This window comes from Glycine soja, chromosome 2 (assembly GCF_004193775.1).
Source record: "Glycine soja cultivar W05 chromosome 2, ASM419377v2, whole genome shotgun sequence".
NCBI classification, from domain to species: Eukaryota; Viridiplantae; Streptophyta; class Magnoliopsida; order Fabales; family Fabaceae; genus Glycine; species Glycine soja.
This window is the reverse complement of record NC_041003.1, coordinates 47,296,230-47,318,422: the sequence shown is the minus strand read 5'-3', so window position 1 is coordinate 47,318,422 and position 22,193 is coordinate 47,296,230. Positions and strand designations below refer to the sequence as shown.

General features: G+C 32.8%; 2 protein-coding genes across 4 annotated transcripts; both read left to right on the top strand.

The window, feature by feature from the left end:
* Positions 1–1,206: 1,206 nt before the first annotated feature.
* Positions 1,207–10,914, top strand: LOC114400053 (E3 ubiquitin-protein ligase BRE1-like 2). Of its 2 annotated transcripts, none has more exons than XR_003663894.1 (19): positions 1,207–1,472; positions 2,031–2,192; positions 2,400–2,493; positions 2,568–2,798; positions 2,949–3,116; positions 4,594–4,787; positions 4,882–4,965; positions 5,079–5,198; positions 5,304–5,490; positions 5,579–5,739; positions 6,468–6,539; positions 6,880–6,956; positions 7,716–7,907; positions 8,692–8,764; positions 8,846–8,932; positions 9,532–9,669; positions 9,766–10,005; positions 10,243–10,405; positions 10,625–10,914. XR_003663894.1 is itself a non-coding variant. In XM_028362317.1 (19 exons), the coding sequence occupies exons 1-19, from the start codon at positions 1,365–1,367 to the stop codon at positions 10,754–10,756; spliced, it is 2,646 nt and encodes an 881-aa protein (XP_028218118.1). In that variant the 5' UTR covers positions 1,207–1,364; the 3' UTR covers positions 10,757–10,914. The 2 variants fall into 2 exon arrangements, 1 of the variants encoding a protein (XP_028218118.1); XM_028362317.1 differs by having other exon boundaries at positions 9,803–10,005.
* A 1,561-nt stretch (positions 10,915–12,475) lies between these two features.
* LOC114400043 (triacylglycerol lipase 2-like) lies at positions 12,476–20,631 on the top strand. Of its 2 annotated transcripts, XM_028362304.1 has the most exons (13): positions 12,476–12,709; positions 12,805–12,877; positions 12,973–13,037; positions 13,128–13,234; positions 14,609–14,718; positions 18,056–18,153; positions 18,244–18,384; positions 18,473–18,583; positions 18,670–18,813; positions 18,931–18,971; positions 19,665–19,744; positions 19,865–19,960; positions 20,147–20,631. In XM_028362304.1, the coding sequence occupies exons 1-13, from the start codon at positions 12,611–12,613 to the stop codon at positions 20,464–20,466; spliced, it is 1,485 nt and encodes a 494-aa protein (XP_028218105.1). In that variant the 5' UTR covers positions 12,476–12,610; the 3' UTR covers positions 20,467–20,631. The 2 variants fall into 2 exon arrangements, with proteins under 2 accessions (XP_028218105.1, XP_028218096.1); XM_028362295.1 differs by lacking the exons at positions 12,476–12,709; positions 12,805–12,877; positions 12,973–13,037; positions 13,128–13,234; positions 14,609–14,718 and adding an exon at positions 17,741–17,944 and having other exon boundaries at positions 18,058–18,153.
* Positions 20,632–22,193: the final 1,562 nt, after the last annotated feature.

Here is a 22,193-nt window from a genome sequence, read left to right as displayed (position 1 = left end):
CCTTATAAAAACAATTATCCATGCTAACATAAAACCATGATAAATGAAAATAACATAAAATAATACATTAAAATTAAATAAATAATAATAATAACATTAAAATAAAAAAGAAACATTTGATAATGCTTTTTTTTCCTTACCTCATTAATTTTAAGAGTGTGAAATCATATAAGTATGAAATCCAATCACATTATCATTACGAATCATATTTTATAAAATCATACTCATATCTTTAAAGGTTATAGAGCTAGGTAATTATGTTCTACTTTTTTTAAACGTTAATAAATATATATTTTATAAAAAATATTTGATAAGTTATATTTATAAACTATAATATCTGATATATTTTTTTATAATGATAATCTCAAAAAAATTGACAATTAACAACAATAATGAATTCATAATTTTTTCTTAGTGAGATAAGAAATAATTTATAATATTTTTACAAAATAAAAAATATTTCAAACTTTTACAAAATGACAAAAAAATTCAAAATACTTAAATTTCTATAAATTATAATTATTTTGCATCCTATAATTTTTTAATTCTTAATACTATAAAAAAATTAAAAAATAAAATAATAAAATTGGTGTCAGTTTATTCTTTTTTTATTACTTATATTTTTTCATTCATTTTAAAAATAATTTACGGGAGCACGGCCTACTTTTAATAGCGGCAAAAATATTTTTTATTATATATATACAAATTATAAAAAATTTAAAAAATGTGGGGACAACTGCCCCACAAGCTAATACATCATACATGCCTCAGGGTTAACAAACTTAATTTTAATAAACAAACACATAATATCTTAAACCAATCATTTACATAAATTATTTGTAATAAATTATAAAGTTGTGAAAATTTTATTTCTTAACATATTTTTGTATATTTAAATAAATTCTGCAACGCACTAACATTACATTTAGTAATATCAATAAAAGAGTAGTTATTACAAAAGACTGTTTAGGTAAAAAATAGAAAAAAAAAAATAAAGTCTGAGAGAAAAAAAGATAAAAATAAAATAACTCTTGATTTGAGTTTGCTTTATATTTATTTTAAAAAATAAAAATAAGAATAAAAATATGTTTTACTTAAAATTTAGAAAAAAATTCAATGAAAATATTATAAGCCAAACTGAAAATAAAAATTTAAAGTTTTAAATTTTTTATAAAGAAGTGAAAACACCGTCTCAACATGGAAAACAACGATGTTGGTAAGAGTAGAAGAGCCACGTCCACGTGCGTTTACTGTGCTGTGTGACTCCATTTATCGTTTATTTATCGAGAACTCATAAGAATTGAACAAGTTTTGATATTGATTACTATGCTGTGGGGGGTTTTGTTCAAAATTTCAGAATCGTAATGGAAAACTCAGACAACGACGAACCCGAAAAGAAGAGGCCTCATCTCACGTTTGTTTCTTCCCGCACGCCTCGAAACTCCATCAACACTCCTGCCACCAACAAAACCGTAACCCCTTTCTCTCTCTCTACATGGTTCTGTATCCGTGTGTGTTAATATATGTGCTGTGTTCTTCTATCTCAATGTTTCTGTTGGCGATCCTTTTCTGAATTTTAGTAAAATTGGGTGTGTAATTGGTTTCTCTGAGCTGAGGAATTGGCTCTTTAGTTCTGGGGTAGTGCAGTTTTAGATAAAATTTTCATCTTTATGACAAGGGGGTGGCAGTTTAATTGTGCTTAGTGCCAACTAACTTCTGAGTGCTGACTAGGGCTATTAAGAGTAGGAAGGTTGGATTTTGATGTCTTGTGATTCTTTACATTGTGTCATGCTTTCATGTCATTGAGAGTCTTTCATTTAAAAGATAGATATATATTTTGAAAATGAAAAATTTAGATGGGCAAGGGTTTTTATGAGCTTTGAGGTGCTTGACTAGAGTTTGTGGTAAAATAATGTTTGGTTTCTTGTTTATCATCACAGCAACTCTTTCTTTGTGGCATATTTTTTTTTTTCAATGTTAGTTTTTAATTAGTTTTAATCATGTAACGGGGAATGGTATGCTCCCTTCAGGCTGACCCAGGAGTCTTACAGTTCCAGAATCAGCAGCTTGTTCAACAGATAGACATCCAAAAACATGCTTTGCATGATCTTGAAGAAAAAATTAGAGAATTAAAAGGAAAGCAAAGTTCCTATGACGACTTGTTAATTGCATTGAACCAACTATGGACTCAGGTTATTCTTTGTCATCATGCTTTGGTTTCTGTACCGGCTGCACTCTGTTGGGTTTAGTATTTTCCTCTCTTGAAAGTAACACCACTGTATGTAGTCCATGCTTCAGTGGCCCTGTGGGGTGTTGGCGAGTGGGAGGCAATGCACTTTTTGTCATATTCTTGTAGGATAATATGCTAGCTGGCTTAGTTTTCTTATTTGTTGTTCTAGTTGGTTGACGATATGATTCTTCTTGGAATACGAGCTGGGAGAGGGAAAGGCAAAGACACATTGCAACATTTGACTGACATTGATAATCCTCAAGGTATACACACCCACAAGTAGTTTTTTCTTACAGTATAAAAGTAATTCAAGAGACTAACTTGATTTACTCTCTAGGTTCACTTCCTTTGTGTCCTGCTGAGGATATATTTCTATGTAGATTAATCCAGAAAGATTCTATTAAAGGAATTAGTGATGACGAGATCATTAGTTGTGTTAAGGAAGCCCTTGCTTTGCGTCAGTCATCTACAAGGGAGCTGTTGAAACTCTTAAAAGATACCATTGATTATCAGATGGAAAGAGCAGGCAGTATAGCTCAGGTTTTACATGAAGATTTATCTTCTGAAGGTAAAAAACATATGATATGCTATCCGGTTTCTGTATATAGTTTTTGTTAATGATTGATTTGCTCTTTTTCTATCTGATATCAATGTTGTAGGATACTTTGAAGAAATTTATATAAATGAGCTGTTATTGTCACTCATTCTTGGTTTGCAGATGCTAAAATCCAAATGTCTAAGATTGATGATATGACGAAAGAGGAGGCAGATAATTTCCGTGAAGTGGTTGATACTCTCCATGCAAAACATAAAGAGTATACTGTTGCTATTCAAAATTCTATCAATGAGTGCTCACAAGATCAATCTGAGATTAAACGCCTTGCAGGTCTCTGAAATGTTTGTTTTTCTTTTGTTTAACTACTTCAGTTATTATAAAGTTTAGAATAAAAAAAAGTGTGAATTTTAATGATATTGATTATCATATGCTATGATTTAAATGTTACATGTCATGGTTGAATAATGGTTTCCTTGTGCTTAATGATCTTTTTCAGTTAAAGTGGTAATATTATGAGGTATGAATAAATCTCCATTTTGATCACTGAAATAGTATCTCTCAAGGACTGAATTTGTCTAATACTCTTTCTAGAAATAAATTGAATGTTTTGAAAAAATTTCAAAGACCAAAATGGTGGCTTACTCTAAATTTTTTGGACCATCTCTTACTGCAAAATTGTACATTGAAAATCTTTTGCACATTGTTCATCTCTTATTGCTTTGATGATTGATTAGTTTGTTATTTGAAAATAATGTTCATTTTCAACTCCTTGTTTGTAGATTTCTTCTCAATTTCATATCTTTGACATTGCACCGGACTTCATTTGTAATGCTTTATGTTCTGATTTAGTTGGTATTCGTTTTTGTAGAGGTTTCTAGGTTCTTTATGTATTGCTCACCAAAAAAAATAAGTTGAGCCAAAGTTAAATTAGGAAACCTATTATCTAGTTGATGCTAAGTAGAAGAAGTAAATGTGTAGTGTGGTATGTCGATTAGATCAGCACTCTGCCTTGGGGATAGTCATTAAAAGTCAATGACAAGCTAATGAAGCCATGCGGTTTGGAATGAGCTGGTCTTGTTTTAAAACATTGAAAATTGAAGAAATGTTATTGTTTGAAATGGAATATTTTAAGAAACTAATATGATTTATAAATGGATTTTTTTGTTTGAAAAATTATAAAATTGAAATGTCTTGTTTGGAAAATTATAAAATGGGAATTGATTTGATTTTGAAATCCTTTTTATTTTAGATTTGTATAAATAGAAATTCACTCAATTTGGTTGATTTGAGTGCATATGATTTGATTTTAGTTTTAATTGTTGGATATTCCAATGTATATGCACATTTTAAGTTTGATGAATCGAAATGCAAGGACAGCTATTTATAAAAGGTGACTCAATTCATGAGGTTCCCACCAATTGGGGTTGGGGAGGTAGATGTAGTCCTAAGGCTACTAGCAGATAGGCTGTTTCCAGGATTTGAACCTGTGACTGGTCTCAAGGCAGCAACCTTACCGTTGTGCCAAGGCTCACTGAATATCTTTTGTGAAATTCAAAAGTAATAACAGCCTCAGTAGAGGATGTTTTGTTTTGTGCTGAGTAGGGAGAGAATTGTAATTATGCAATTGCAAAATTCTGTAATTTAGGAAAATTATTAAGAGGAGTTAAGTTACTGTGATCATAATTGGTCTGGTTAGAATTAGTTAGGAATAGATATGACCAGAAGTAATGTCCTTAGATTTATGCAGAGATTTTTTGTATAATTTTTGGCATAATTGTCACTTGTGAGTGTCTTGTCATATGTAAAGGTGAGCTTGATGAGATTGTGGCTGAACTTGAAGAGAGTAGAAGAAAACTAGTCAATCTGGAAATGCAAAAGGATGCAGCAATAGGAATGAATTCCCCCAATGCAGATGCAGTGAATGGAAACCTGTCTCCTGAAAACATTGCTGACAGAACTATGGGTTTGCGTGAATTGAAGGATTCAATTGAGGAAGCAAAGGTTTTCGTTGTGTGATTATCTTTCTCTTTGTATCTGTAATCCATTTGTCCTTGTCATCTATCTAATGTAGATATATGATTGCTTAATGTCATAGATAGTGGAGGCTGATCGTCTTTCTGAGCTTCAAGATGCACAAGAAGACAATCAGACCTTGACAAAGCAGTTCCAAGATCTTCAGGTTTGTATGTTTGGATTATCTAATATGATGGTTTAGTCATATTTTCTCGAATTGTTAAGATGCATTTATTAGAGTTCATGTAAAAGTTTATTTTCTTCTATGCTTATTTCCAGAATGAACTGAAAGATGATAAGTATGTATGCACTTCTCGAATATACTCTTTGGCTAATGATCAACTTCAACATTGGATGACTGAATTGACCCGATATAAAACATCAGTAGAATCTCTGCAGGTTAATAGTGATTTCCTTTTTCCCCTTTAGTAGTGTAGCAGTCTGGTTTTAATGTAATATTTGTCATTTCCCCCTTTACATTTTTTATTCTAAATGCTTCTTTAGGCTGGCAATGTTCATGTTGCAAAATGGGAGAATGAACTAAATTTGAAATTGGAGTCTGCTGATAGTGCAAGACAGATCCTTGGCAATTCTGACCATAGGATTGATGACCTAGAGCTTCAGTTGCAGAAGTGTATTATTGAAAAGAATGATCTTGAAATTAAAATGGAAGAAGCTAAACAGGATACTGGTCTGCATATAACTTGTTCTGTGTTTAGACTTGTGGTTCATGTGATTGGATCCTAGTTTCTTACAAGTTACATTATTAAATGTTTCAGGGAGAAAAGATATAAAATCTGAGTTTCATGTTATGGCTTCAGCTTTATCTAAAGAAATGGGAATGATGGAAGGTCAATTAAAGCGATGGAAAGACGCAGCTCATGAGGCTGTATCATTACGTGAGAAAACACATTCACTAAGAGAAGCATTGAGCATGAAGGTTGTATTCACAAACTGATCCAATATAATTTGCCCTTTCATTTTCTTTCCCACTTACTTTCTGATAGGGCTTCCACAGAAATCTATCTAGTTATATTGAGTCTCTACAATGGGTTGTCACTTTTACAAGGAATTGGGGTTTCATTAGAGCATAAGTGTTTAGCCATCTTAATTTTTGTTGTAAAATGTCCAGAAATGATTCACTAAAATGCTAAGCTGTTGGGAAAAAGACAAGGATAGTTTTGAAATATATCTCTAGCATGCCCTGACAAGTAAAAGCTCTTTTGACTTTGTTGACAATGTAAAATGACATTATTGAATCCAACAAATATATGCTGCAAAATTGTTAATTGTTCCTTTAGACATTGAACTCCAAGTGTCTATGTCTTGTTTAATGAAACTGACATAGTTCTGTACGCATGTTAAATTATAGAAAGTCAATGAGAAACTTCCAATTTGATACAATCTTAAAATTGTCCACTGCCGTTGTAATAAATCATGTTTATTGGATAAAACACTATGGTTAGTATATGATAAAATGTGGTCATTGATCAAATTGGAAATATTTTTTTTTGACTAACACAACACCACCTTGAATTTAATGACACGAGAAATCATGTTGGTTGGAACGTGCTGAAAGAGCATATAGGCCAAAGTTTTTGCCCTTGAATACAAACAATATATACTTTTTTAGCGTTAAGGTTTGTTAATTACTTTGTTTTGAAGCAGACAAGTGAACTTAAGAGCCTTACAAACAAATGTGCTGAACAGGTTTTGGAAATCAAGTCTTTAAAAACATTGGTAAGTCTGCTCTTGGCTTTACCTTTGTGCCTTTCTTGATCTATAGGTATTTTCTTATTCAATTACCTCTGTTGTATAGCAGTAACACTTCTCAGTTGTCTTGTTCGGGTTTAAGTTTGATTTGTACCACTTATCTATATTACTTTCTGAATCTTGAGTATGTCTGTGACTGAAACAGATATGATTGCAAATGTTTACCTTTGTCTTTGACTTGTATCATGGATGTGCATATGTATCTTTGCTTTCTAAAATTATCTAGCATTATTTGATTGTGATTTTAGAGGTCTTCTTGATTTTCTAAACTAAATTTCAAATAATTGATAACGATATTTTGGTGCAGACTGAAAAGTTACAGAAGGAGAATCAGGAATTAGAGTTTATTCTGGATATGCATGGCCAGGAGAATTATGATAAAAGGTATGCTAATTGGAAGTTGTAAAGTGTTGGCAATAATTTCATGTAGTTAAATTTATGAGGTACAATGTCTTATAAAGTATATGCTGATACATCATAGTGGTGATTTTTGCTCATATTGTTGGAACTAGTATGTTCATGTATCGCATGCTAAAATGCATTTACTGTTCATGGGTATTAGTGTCTAAGGAGCTGCACTCAATATCAGCCTGTGAACCAAGTCTCCACTGACCACCAATTATTTTATGCCAAGTTATGTGATGATTGAGTGCAGGGAAACTACAATTGGTCTCTTTTTTATGGCAGTTCATTGAACCTTCATTGTTGGTTCATTATCTCTCCTACACTACATGTTGTGATATTTGAAAGAAGGCTCAAAGTGTCTATTCTATGACAAGATTGACATCTCAATGGAGACTCTTATCAACTGTCTCATACGTCTCCCCAGTCCAGGGGGAAGAGGGGTAGTGGATACCAAGCAAGCCCATAATCTTTGTATCTATCTGGATATTCATGTATCCTTTGTACAGTTTAATCAATCAGAAATATATGTAGTTTTTAGTCTTTTCCTTTGGTCTCAGGTGTTTCCATTCATGGTGCACAACTTGTGAAGGTTTTATTGTTAAATTGAACATAAGATAAAACATTTAGTTGTACTTGGTAACTGACTAGAGAATTTATTTTGCATTCAACTCAAAATTTTATTCTCTTCTGTATACTTGGATGGTTTGATCTTGATATGCTGTAAAAATTGGATTTCAGACATTCAGAAGTAAGAGAATCTGAAAGAAAAGCTCACTCTCAAGCTGAAATGCTGAAGAATGCTTTAGACGAGCATAGCCTAGAGTTGAGAGTAAAAGCTGCTAACGAAGCTGAAGCTGCTTGTGAACAAAGGCTTTCTGCCGCAGAAGCTGAAATAGAGGACTTGAGATCCAAGCTGGATGCATCTGAGAGGTTGGTGTTTTGGTGTACTTCTACATTGATTATGATTTTGCTTCATTGACAAACTTGTGTAATGTCTATTGTTTTTTCTTCCCTTATAAATGTTTGTGTTTGTTTATTTTGGGAGAAAAGTCTTTGGTGATGAGGAGTGGGGAAGGTAGACGGGCTAAAGTTTATATAGAGTTGTTGAAGGATTTTCTCTTTTGGCCAATATACTATGCTGCTTTACATTCATGACTGCTTACCTAGGGAGATTGTGCTAGGCTATTTGCATGAGCCCCTTTTGAGTTTTATCATGGAGTGAATGTGTGGCATGGAATTTCTGAAGTGAAACAATATTTATTATTTATTTTTGTTGGAAAAAGTCACCTAAATTGTGATCACCCCTAGATAGAGGGGAGTGTTGAAAGTCTCACATGATGGGTAGCCATGGGCAAAATGGAATATGTTGAAGTCCTACATTAACTAAAGATATCGAGATAAACTATATAAGTGGGGAGCAATCCTTACCTTACAAGCTGATTTTGTTGGGTTGAGTTAGGTCCAAACTCACTTTTTGACATGATATCAGAGTCTATCCTAAATGGGTCCCTGTGTTTGTTAGTTGTTTGATACTGTGATTTCTGTTCACTTGCTTGCATTGCTTTGTCAGATAGAAAAGTAAAATGTTTTTTTTTTTCTCTTTCTTTAGCATTTTGATTGTCTTCATATGAATGGAATAAATGTTTGTATAATCTGGCTTTTCTATTATTCTGTTGATACATGCCATCTCCATATTTTATCTTTCCGTGTTCAGGGATATTTTGGAGCTGACTGAGGCTGTTAAAGTTAAAGATGCTGAGGCAGAGGCATATATATCCGAAATTGAGGTTTGCTATCTGACTTTTTCTTCCCCTTCATACTCTTACTCTTATTTCTTGTAATATAATTATTTGATCGCTTTTATGCAGACTATTGGTCAAGCATATGAAGATATGCAGACACAGAACCAAAATCTGTTGGACCAGGTGATCGAGAGGGATGACTATAATATTAAGGTATGTCTTACTTTTATCTTTTCTAAACACTGCCTTGTTATGATCTTCACCATTTTCCCATGCACTACAGTAATGCTTAGGCTATTTTCCGGGCTTTTGCTAATCTGGTTGATGAAAAATATATGCTTCAACTTTGTATCTATATTGACCTTTTGCAAATATTTTGAAGAACTGGTTATGTATGAATTGATCTGAAAAAATTAGCATATCTGGTTAATGTATAAAAAAATCATTTTAGAAGTGTCAAGGTACTAAAGAGGATTTATACAAGTTATGGTGAATCTTACAAGATAGAATCAAATTAGGAAGGTTTTCAGAGAACTGGTGGGAAGTATCTCCTAGAATAAACTCTGGATCAACCTTGAAATTTGGGATAATTGATTTTGGAGAAATACCTAGACAAATCAATTCTCTCAAACACCATGAATTTTTGCTGTAGGAATTGATTTTGGCAGGACAAAGTCTCACTCTAAAGAGGAACTTAATATGCACAGAATGTTGTGCTATTTACTAAAAACAAGCGTATTTGCTCTTAAATAAAATAATTTGACTTTTGTTTACTGATAGCACATTTTTATAATATTGCAATCTTAATGCAGCTTGTATCAGATAGTGTGAAGACAAAACAGGCGCACAACACTTTAATGTCCCAGAAGCAGGCCTTAGCTAAGCAACTTCAACAAATTAATACATCAATAGAACATTCAAAGACAAGGATTACACACAGTGAAGAGCAGGTCAAACTTGCTCTGCTGTCTGACCCCTCTCTCTCCACTGGCCCCTTTATTTTCTAATTTATTTTGATTTTACGCTGAACAAATATGCTGCAGCAGCTGCTTACTGTTGCAAACAAAAATTTGAATCCTGTAGATGAAAGCTATTCTATCCGATGCCATTAAATGTAATCAAGAAGAAAAACACCTTGCAGTCACCCTGGAATTTGCAAAATGGGAATTGGGCGATACTGAGAAGGAATTGAAGTTGCTCAAGTCTGCTGTTTCCTCTTCAGAGAAAGAATACGATCAAATTCCGAAAGATACGGAAGCTATTCAAATGGAATTGGAGAGTGAAAGGTATTTTTTCTTTTGACTCTATGTCAAATTTGAACCAGGGATAGGATTTTAAACAAGGGTCTTGACATTGGCACCGAGCAACTTGCAGATACAATGTTAATTTCTAATAATGACCTAGAGATTCAAAATCTTAAGTTTTGTGAAAATGATGAATTAATAATGTTGGTTAGGGGTTGAATAAGCAATGAATTGCAAAAGTAGTTTTGGAACTCAAGAATCTTGGTATATGTCATGCAGGAGTTTACGGAAGAAGCTTGAGGAAGAACTTGGAGAATTGAACAGCAAAATTGATGAGCTGACTTCTGAAACTGGAGAAACCACAATACAAAAACTCGAAAAAGAAATAAGGATTTGCAAGAACATGATCAAGTGTACTGTCTGTACTGATCGTCCAAAGGAGGTAACAACCGGCCAACCTATCCAATTACTTATACTTCATTGCTTTCACATTGTAGTTATATGACTTGTGTGTCATGTATCATGATTTTTTTGAAATGAAGAAAATATAAAGCTAATTTGACATCCTTTCTTGGACTTGCACTGCATGTTTATACGTAGTAGTATCTAGATTCTATATGGCAACAAAAACACCTAAAAGTTTGATGCGTGTATTTGGCAGGTTGTGATTGTCAAGTGCTATCATCTGTTCTGCAATCCATGCATTCAGAGAAATCTAGAGCTTCGGCACCGCAAATGTCCTGCATGTGGAACAGCATTTGGACAGAGTGATGTCCGCTTTGTAAAAATATGAGACAGATGTTAAGATAGATACTTTGTAGATAGGTGTTGATTGATTGTAATGTTTTGGATCCTTGGTTACCCTGATCATAGTTTCAAACAAGCATTCTTACCCGAAAGAAATATATGCATTAGAGAAATCAGTATTGGTTGGCACTTGTTTGTGTATCATCTCATACTCCCCTCCCACACTTGAGTAATCTAAAGTCAACTTGGATGTACTTATTCACCAATACAAATTTTTCAAGTTTCAATTTTTAACCCGAAATCTAGTTTAAAAGAGCCAGACCAAAGAGCTTTATTGTAAAAACTTGATGTTTTAATACATTATAATTTTCTTTTTCACGGTAGAACTGCTGCTTTTTATAATATGCATGTTCAATGTCTCTACAGTAAGAAAAATTACACAATGAATCAATCACTAAAATTATGATTAATTTATATTTTGAAATTAAATGCCATTTTAATCTTTAGAATTTTTAAATGACAGTCATTTCAGTGTTTGACATTCTTAGACGGTGAATTTTTTTAAAATGACGTCTAAAAATTTTATATATTAAAAATGATGGTTTAAATCAATCAAATTATTTTTATTATAATTTTTAAGGTTATTAATATGAAAACTACAAATTTATTGATTATTATTAGATGATAATAAAAAAATACTTATACATTATCAGTATATATATTTTTTATTCAAATTGATGTATTCATAACTTTAGAAACTAAATGAATCAAAACTTATAATTTAATGAAATAATTTGATGTATTATCGTTAGGCATAATAAATTTATACAAGTAATAGTCTAGTTAGTTTATATTTTGGGTGAAATGGGCCAAAGCCCAAAATCCTGGATTGGTTACTTATTGTTCTGGATTGCCACCACCTTGATTACTGCGAAGGATGGATTTGATTCATGCACTATTTAGTTATTTAAGGAAATACGCGTTTAAATTTTTTTCCATCCCGAAATTTTATTCCTCCCAAATTAATGTTCTCATAATTTGATTTATTGTAAATTTTATTCCTATATTTTAGGATAATTTTTCCTTTTCGTCTCATGTTTTTTTAATAGACAATTCTTATTTTTTTTTAAATTATGGTCAAACGCATGAAGAGGAACACAGGAAGTTTAATGATTTTTTTTAATAAGAATATTTTAGTAATTATAATATATCTTCTCAGGCAAAAATAACTTAACTAAATATATGTTTTAATCATGGCTGGAAATATAAAAAATAATCCTAATCAGTTTTAATAGTTAACCAAACATATATTTAATAATACCCATAATAACATTTCCATGTTATATTTCCTATTAAAAATATTTTTAGAACTAAAAAAATTATCTATAAAACAATAGTTTCCTTAATCATCTGAAATCTTAGGTTGAGAATCATAATTTCTCATGATATCTATTTTAAAAAATCAACATTCCTGAAAAAGATTGTTTCTCGAAAATACTTTTAAACAGTATTTCACAAAAGCTTTCTTATAAAATAAGTTAGAATCTTTATTTTTCAAGTTTAATTTTTCTTTTATTATAATAAAAATGATATATTATTCTTATTACATTAAAATTAAAATAAATGATAAAAAAATGACATAACTCTTTGGTTAAAAAAAATTGTCTAAATATTTGGTATGATAAACCAAATAAATTTTATTTATTCAAACATAATTTGCAGGATTTATTATTATGATTTCCAAGGATAAAAAAAGTTCTGTTCTACCAAACTTCCCTTAATATTATTGGTTATTAATTTGAGGGCGATGAATTGAATTGGGGAAGAAGTAAGCGGTTTTCCGTGACAGTGGAAGGTTGTTATTTGGGCGTGGGAAGAACGCATTTCATCATCGTATGAAATGCAGCGATTAAGGAGTTCAGTGTTGTCGGGGCCCAACCTTAAAAAAAAGTACTTGAATTCACGAGCTGCCATTGAAGACACTTTTTTTTCCACCAAGGTTCGACTTTCAACTTTCAACTTTCCTATGTTTATGTTTGTCTTTGCGTTTATAGATTCCTTCATCTCATGTCATGAATTTGTGGTATGTTTTAGGATACTTTTGAGAGACATCGCGTGGTGTTCACAGTTGGAACTTCCATTGCTTCCGTTGCCACTGCTTGGTTCGGTCTGTGTTTCTCTCTAATTCTCTATTTGTCTTCTTCTATTTGCATAACAGTAACACCCATTCACTCACTTACTCTCTCTCTTTTTGTTTCTCAGGTTATTCCTTGCGCCATTTACATGACACCAAAGTTGATCAAAGGCTTCAATCCATTGAAAATGCTGTCTGTCTCTATCCATCTATCTGCATCTCTTTCCCTTTTATTATTGCTTCATCTAAATAAAATATGCATTCTGTGTTGTGTTACCGCCAGATGAAAAACAATACCAATCTCCAACATTCCGAAATCAAAGACATTGTCGCCGAAGGTTGTAGTATCCCTGCTTGTGTCGCCACTGCTGGAACCTCCTTGATTATCGGGTTTGTTCCCACACTTACTTGCAAACAACATGCTCTGCCTGCGCCTGCTCCTTAACATATTCTTAGTTATATTTCATGAGAGAGAGAGCATTGGCTGATTTTGTGGAACATATACAAAAGTATGAATGTTGATGGTTGAAAAATTTCTATAATGAAATGCAAAAACTTGAAAGGTTATAGCATGCCATGGTTATTACGAAAGATTGCAGAAAGTTGTTTAATGCATGTGACCAATCCTACTGAGTTGGAAAAGGGCTTTGGTTGCTGTATGATCAAAATGTTTTGATGATAAACTACAAAGCTTAAGAATTGGAGAAGTTTAATTGTGCATAACTATAAGTTACTATTATAGTGGAAAGTCTTGCCCTGACTCATCCATTGACTCTAAATCTCTTGTTCAGATCATTGTGATTCTTTTCTTAGTGATTGAGTTTACCATTCTGACATAATACTCAACTAATCCTGCTGGCCCAAAAGGCCAAAACCCTAACAATGTTTGGGTTCTTCTTCACACAGCAAGTTTACATACCATGCTGTGCCCTTGTTGACAAACCCCCTATACCTATTTATCTATTTTTGAGATTTTTCTTGGATTGTTCTTTTATGTTATGTACTAGGGAAAGGACAGAACATTGATTTGTGCCTAGACTAGAGATAGAGACACTGTGAGCAAGGTAAATACATTGAGGAGGAATGAGGATGACAGAACTAAAAGGTTACGTGAATGGTTTCATGATGTAAAACTTTTTACTCCATATACTAATGGTTTCATAAAACTTTTAGGATGACAAAATAATCAATCAATGGCAAAGATTAATATCAGGTGTATTTTTGCAAACAGTGAAGAACTTTGGGAGTGGGATGAAAAAGGGGGAGGGGGTGGGGGTATAATGTGTCACTCTCTCCCTTAAACTCTTACACATTTCATTTCTTATCTCTAATTCCTGTTTTCTCAAATACATATCATTCCTCAATATGGCTGTTTCTTGATTTGAAATATACTATAGTATTAGTATTTGATTTCATATTGGATTGACATACATGCTTGATATGAACAAAATGCCCAAGTAAAAACCACTTACAAAATAATGCGTTAATCAGTAAAAGGGAATATTGTCATGCTATATATTGGCATCTATTAGCATCCGTTTAAACATTCCAACAAGATATTAGAGGTAGGAGTATTGCCTTTGACGCGTTGATCGTATGTGTTGGTGTACATGTTTGACGTGAACAAGTTTCCTCTCTCAAATGTGTTTTTACTTCATAGGCCATGCACATTGATTTTTATTTTCTTTTGATATTTTGCATTCAATGGATTTAAACATTTTAATTTCCTTTTAGTTATAAGTTCTCACTTTAGCTTATATACAGGTATGCCTTAGGATGGAGAGGTGGAATCTGGTATGCAACTAAGAAGTTCAGAAAGGAGCAGATGAAAATGCTGGGACAGATTACACCTAAAAGATGGCAATTGCTTGGGAAGATAAAACCTAGAGGGTTGGAATTTCAGTTCCTTAGAAGGAAACTTACAAGATCCAAAGTGTTTGATACTGCCACAAAAACATCTGAAACAAGTATAAAGGATGCTTCTACCACACATATTGCTGGAAAATCCGATAAGTAAACAACTATAAATGGTTCTTCTAAGCACCAATATTGATAGAGATGGCTGCAGATACTGGATTAGGCATTCAATTTGATAAACAGAGTAGCAACGTAGTTATTACCAATTATCATCAAATTTTGCTCTGATATTTTATTTTGGCCTGCAGAGGGCGAGCCCTGGTGCAGCGGTAAAGTTGTGCCTTGGTGACTTGTTGGTCATGGGTTCGAATCCGGAAACAGCCTCTTTGCATATGCAAGGGTAAGGCTGCGTACAACATCCCTCCCCCATACCTTCGCATAGCGAAGAGCCTCCGGGCAATGGGGTATGAAGAAAGAAAGAAATTTTATTTTGGCCTGCAGTTGCTCGCCTTAGCTTCATAAATTCTTCATCCTTCATGTGAGGAGTGCTTTATAAACTTATGTTCAAGAGTGGAAAAGTTATCTTAACAATGTATTACAATGGTTGGACATTAAAAAGAATTAATGCAATGTTCAAGAGGAATTTTTTTATAGAGATGAAAATTTTCTAGAATCAACGACTTCACTTGAAAAGCTTTCTTTCAATGCTTAAATAGTTTACCCAAATAAGCAACATTTTGGAAATTCAAGAAATACCAGCTGATGATTTTGATGTTAATTTCTTCAATAATGATTAAGAAACCATCCCCCAAGATGGTTAATCAAAGAGAGGAAATGACGTTGAAAATTGTCCATTTTAAAGATAATATGTCAAGAAGGCTTCATTTTTTTCAGTGTAAAATTCCGTAAAAAGGTATAAATTTGCTGTTTTTTTTTTATGGGTTTTATTGTTAATTGTCATGTAAGCAAATTCAGTTATATACACCAATACACGTTACGTTTTTACTTATCTTTTCATCTCCCAAGTTTTAATTAATTTCATTGATCATTAAATAAACACATCACCGACGTGGCTCTATCACTAAACATGCAGACCGTTAATCAATGGAAGGAGTCCTATTCATTCAATCAACATCTTCGATCCAATCCAGATGACAGCACCCTCACCACATGGTCTCCACCTCAGAAAAATCATGTAAAATGCAAAGTAGACGCAGCTATATTTGAATATGCTAAATTGTTTGGCGCTGGCTTGTGTTTAAGAGATTAAAATGGCAATTTCATCAAAGCATTGACAGCAACGGCAAATGGAGTCCCAGCACCCCTAGAGAAGCAGAGGCTTGGGCTCTACATCAAGCCATAAACTGGACTCATGAACTTGGCATGCACAATGTAATTTTTGAACTTGATTGCAAGTTGGTAGTTGATAACATGGTCAAAAACATCAAGGGCTCTACTGATTTTCATGCTATTCTTAATAGATTTAGAGCAAGTTTTGTAATTTCTCAAAGGGTGAGTTTTGTCAAAAGGCATGCCAATCTAGTAGCTTATAACTCAATAAGGATTAAGATTTTATGTTAGCTCTCACGTGTTTAATTATATCTCTTTTTTTATCATTTCACAAGTCATGAAAGAAATAATATAACTATGTTTCCTTTAAAAAAAAAAATAAACATTTCACTGGTGCATTAGTCACATTTTTTTTCATTATCTGGTGCCGAATATCTCTTAAACCTACATAATATACATGATTTTATCCTTTAAACATGTGATCAAAATTGAAAGAATTAATCTTTGACTACTGGTTGGGATATCCTGGGTTCACCCAAAATATTTCTTGATTTTCCTTACTCTTCTATGAAATTATTCTTTTCGCACTCTAGTTTTAATTGCAAAAAAGAAAACTCCGAAAAACTTGAAGCGCAAACAGTAAAAATATCATTTCGATAACTTAAATCTTTATTATTTAGCCACATAAGCATTTTGTCCATAATCTTCGTCTTATATTCAATGATGTTTCATCTTGTTTTGAACTTAATTAACCGTCACCACTAACACAAATATCTTTTCATTTTTTTCCATTTTAATTATTGGTTGCTTAGTATCTATTATTATAACTTCAGCTACTCAATCCTGATTACTTAAAGGAACGAGTAATAATTCAATTCCTACCATCCCATATTATCTTATTGCTAATTGCAAACTTGAATGTGTATTATATATTTATTTAAATTAATCATTTATATTTCAACAATAGTTTTAAATATTGTCCTATTAATTTGGTATAGAGCTCATTAAAATTAACAAATACTACTACCAGACTAATAACAACCTGCTAGTATACCTAACAAGCTAATTTCTCCTAACAATTTGAAAAATATCGGTACAATGTACTGGATACTTATTAATTAAGCTAATTTGTACCCACAAGATAACATAAGTGACTAGTAGCTTGAACTTTACAAGAGGAGTTTCATTTTTTTATTATGTGGATAGAATAACATTTATGGGGAGAGGAGTTGCCCCTAAACTGATAATTTACTTCCTCATAAATTAGTCCCATGATTTTTGACAGTGAAAATACCTTCCAGAAAAAAAAGCTAATATGTTAATTTATCCTAAGTGTGAATATATCTGTAAAATTCCATGCGTCTATAATAAGCAAGACTTCCAGTGTGTTTTCCAATGCCTTATTTGGAGGCAAGACTAAACGTAGAGGAACTAATACATACTATTTTTGTTCAAGGCACATGTTTTTGCTTTTTATATGTGCCAAATTGGTCTGGTCAGGGGTCACCTCTGCAATGAAAGACCATCCACACATTTCTTACCAGGTTAATAAAAGAACCGTGGCAACAAAATCCAAAATTCTCTACAATTTAAATTATATAATAGTGGCTCCTTGGTAGACCCCACGCATGCTTTTGTTTAAGCCCCTGTTGACAAAAAAGGTGGTTTAAAACCCCTCATGTGAATACCTTAGTACTATTATTTTTTCCTGTTTTCTGCGTGTATAAATAATAATAATAATGTCTGGATTGGGAAGATTAATGTACCAGGAAACAGAACATGGCAAACACATCAGTCTCAACACTCCTTGTGATTCTCTTCTGGGGTTTAACTCTTGCAACTGGAAGAAAATTATCACCACTTAGCACTACCACTACATTGTCATCATCCCCTAGTGATGGTATTTGCTCATCAATGGTGATGCCACAAAGCAAAACTTGTGAAGAACACTTGGTATATACTGTGCTTGCATCTGTTTCTTGTTTCTGATCAGAAATCAGCAAGATTTAGAGCAGCTAGTAGCTACTAACTGGCTTATTATTTTGTGTATTGTAATTGGTTTTTAGGTGACAACACAAGATGGTTATATTCTTAACTTGGCAAGAATTAGAATAAGAGAATCAAGGGGGCCACCGGTTCTTCTACAGCATGGACTTTTCATGGTTACTAAATTAATTAATAGTTTCATGAGCAACTATATGTCATGGATTTTGTCGGTAATGTTGGCAATTAATGTGATGTTGTGGTTGCAGGATGGCATAACATGGTTATTGCTACCTTCAAACCAGTCTCTTGCATTCCTTTTGGTGGATAATGGGTTTGATGTTTGGGTTGCTAACACTCGTGGAACCAAATTTAGCCGGCAACATACATCTTTACCTTCTAATAGCTCGGTTAGTTTGTCTACTAAATGTTGTTTCACTTCCTATGGTCAGCAATTTGTTTGGTTCTATTTGTTATGTTAAGTTATTTTTTCTTTAGGATTATTGGAATTGGTCATGGGATGAATTAGTTGCACATGATCTTCCAGCCACATTCAAGTATGTGCATGATCTAACTGGACAAAAAATGCACTATGTTGGTCATTCACAGGTGAATTTCGCATGCTGCACTCGCTCTTCTTGTCTTTGGTTTTCTTCAATGTGATGCTGACTGAAGAGTGTCGAATTCTTTTGTAGGGAACTTTGATTGCATTGGCTGCTCTTTCCCAAGATCAGTTACTTAACATGTTGAGATCAGCTGCCTTACTTAGCCCAATTGCTTATGTTGGTCAGCTGACTTCACCCCTAGCTAAAAATGCTGCTGAAAACTTTATTGCAGAGGTATTTAGTTATAAACATGCTTTTATTTTTGGACAAAGAAAAAAGGAAAAGAAAATTTCTGTTTTTAAAATTCAAAAGATTGTCACTAAAAATCTGTTTTTTTTTACCTCCCTACAGTCACTGTACAATTTGGGAATCTTTGAATTTAATATGAGAGGGTAAGTAACTCTCATTATCTATCATTCATTGTCATTCATTTCTTTGCACTGTGGCTAAGAATAAGAAGGCTGCAATGTTACTTCCTCATAGTTCAAACTTTTTATGTTGTATGAATATAATACAAGAAATTTCTCAAAATTCTAGGTGGATAGAATAAGATCAGAGCCAGAATCCATCCTGATGTGAAATTGTGCTTTCCATTGAATGTAAAGTAACTAATATTTAAGAGAATCATGAATTTGATCCTCCAAAGTTATATGCATCATCACATTAGTCTTTCAAACATTTTAGTCACCAAATTAGTCCTTCAAAGATTCTTTTTGTCACCACTTTAGTCCTCCAAAGATTTTATCACTGAAATGTCTTCAAATATTTAATCTATCACCAAATTTGACCCTTAAAAGAGTTTTTCTTACCCTTTGTTTCTTCATAAGGTCCAACATGCTGATATTTTAAATCTTTAGAGAATTAGTTCAGTGACGAAGTCTTTGTAGGACAAATACATCAATGTTTTAAATTTTTGAGGGACTAATTTGGTAACCAAATTTTCTGTAAGACGTGATAATAATCATAATACATACAACTTTGGGGGATGAAATTGAGAAGTACCAGTTTATGACTAAGCTTGTTAGTGACTCCAATCATATGAGGGTTTGTCTAATTTCATTTTTTTTTTTCTCATGTTTGAATAGGGATTCTGTTATTAAGTTTCTAAAGGACTTGTGCAATAACACAGGCATTGACTGCACCAACTTGTTGACCTCTTTCACAGGTTTCATTCATGTTCTTATTATGCTATTAACCCTGAGGAACCCCCTCCCCTCAACCACCAAAAGAAATGTCTATATTTAACACGTTGTTTCCTATATTGACAACACTATTATGCTTTCAGGCCAAAACTGCTGCCTGAACCCTTCGATTGTAAATGTTTTTTTGGATCATGAGCCTCAGTCAACAGCAACAAAGAACATGATCCATCTATCTCAGAGTAAGTGGTCATATTTCCCTAATTTAAGTATCATGCAGACACCAATATATCCTATATTTCATGATAAAAAGAAAGCATATAACTTACTAGCATAGATGTTGGAAATTTAACTGATAATAGCTGTTAATAAGAATAGTTTTTGTTTTTCATGAGGTGATATGAATTTTAATCATATATGGATGTCAGTGATCAGAGAAGGAACCACTTCAATGTTTGATTATGAGAACCGAGATGAGAACATGAAACACTATGGACAACCCACTCCTCCAGTATATGACATGACAAGACTTCCAAATGACCTTCCTATCTTCCTGAGTTATGGAGGGGCTGATGCTCTTTCTGATGTTAAGGATGTGCAACGTCTGTTAGAAATTCTTAAAGATCATGATGCAGATAAGCTAGTAGTGCAGTATAGAAATGATTATGCACATGCAGATTATGTTATGGGTGAAAATGCTCACCGAGATGTATATGAACCTCTTATATCTTTCTTTAGGCTTCAGTGATATCAGTGAAGAGTACTCCTTATAGAATATTGTCATTACCTGTCTCTAAATCATAGAATTGAATAGCACAGAAATACCAGCATGTAATTTTACAGAAGATGATATTATTAAAGGAAATTCCTGAAATCTTACTTCAGTGTGTTATCTATAGCTGGATTAAACCGATTTTTGATGTATAATTATAATCATGATTTTACAGTATTTCTTGTGGAGCAATTTCTTTCATTCTTTTCATTTAATTTTTTTGGCATTTTCTTGTGGTTTTTTTTTTTTTTAACAATTCTTGTGTGTAGCTTCACAATATCTATAGTTAGCCTAGGCTTGTTACAAAACCACAAACCTTTAGCTTTGTATCACCAAGATTCTACATCATACTGTGAAGCTGATTTATCAACATTACACTTAAATGAATCATCAAGGTAGTAATGTTTTAACAAGAACAGCTTGTCTCTAAGAAAATACATTTCTTGTCACTTGCAATTAGGAACTTATGAATGATGATTGTTTCTAATATGAACGGATGGACCCAAGAAGCTTTAAGAAGAATGTATTATGCAGTTATGCTCAAGACATACTCATATTAGCAAAACAGCATTAATTTGATGATTTGACTCATGGATTCTATTAGACTAGTTCACAGTTTAGTGCCTTGCAAGTTAATCAATGTGATTTTGTGTCATAAATAAATGATAATATCTCACAACCGGCCAGCTTCATCTTACGCAGACACAGTTATTCCATTCCTCTAAAGTGAAGGGTACACTTTAGAAGATAATGTGCAATTAAAGTGGTTGATTAGATAATTAATAGTTGAAATTGTGATTAAATACATGCACATATCTATGAAATTTCAGCATTACTCTGAAAAATGTGGAAACATTATGGTTTTGGAACGGTAAAATATAAATATAAGGCGTTTTTCAACCAACATGACTTCCAAGTGATGAAAAGCTGGATCCATCATATTTAAAAGATATGTTATGGACTTGGAGAATCTAGCTGACTTGAAGCATATAAGTAAGGGTCCCACACGGTGCGTGAGACTCCAAAATCTTGAAAATTTAGAGGTTCGTGAATGGAAATTTAAAATAGATTTCTTGGCATGTAATGCGGAAGGTCCACCTTAGTTAAATGGAGAAATTATTATATGGTCTGATATAATAATTTGAGATTGTTATGGTCTCACTTAATCTCTATATGACTTATAGTTGAGTTTTATGAATTTTCTCGTAAATTAAAATTTTCACCTACATAGTAGAGATTATGGACATATAATTGGTCTAAGACCATGTAATAATTCGTGCTTAACATACCGAGATCAGTTAGAGAAAATAATTAAAATTAGGAACAGAAAAAATTATTGTTTGGAATCTTTTGATCAATTCATCTGCACTTCTAGAACATTCTCCTCATACACACCAAAATGTTACTTCATTAATGGATGCACTTTCTTTTCATAACTCTGATGACAAATTTGATTTGCAAGTTTGATTGGAGGTTTTATAGAAATGGTAGCAGTTAAAATCCAACTGGGTTAGTTCAAACGTCTGGTTCTAGGATGATTATTCAGAAGGGCTTATCTTGGGAAACCTAAAACTGCTAAAGGAAGAACTAGCTGTGTATCTTGACATGCCATTGGAAGCCATCAGGGATTAGGATGTAAATAATAAATTAGTCCCAGAAATTTTTACCATCTGTTGTATAAGAAAGTGTGAAATAAAAATATC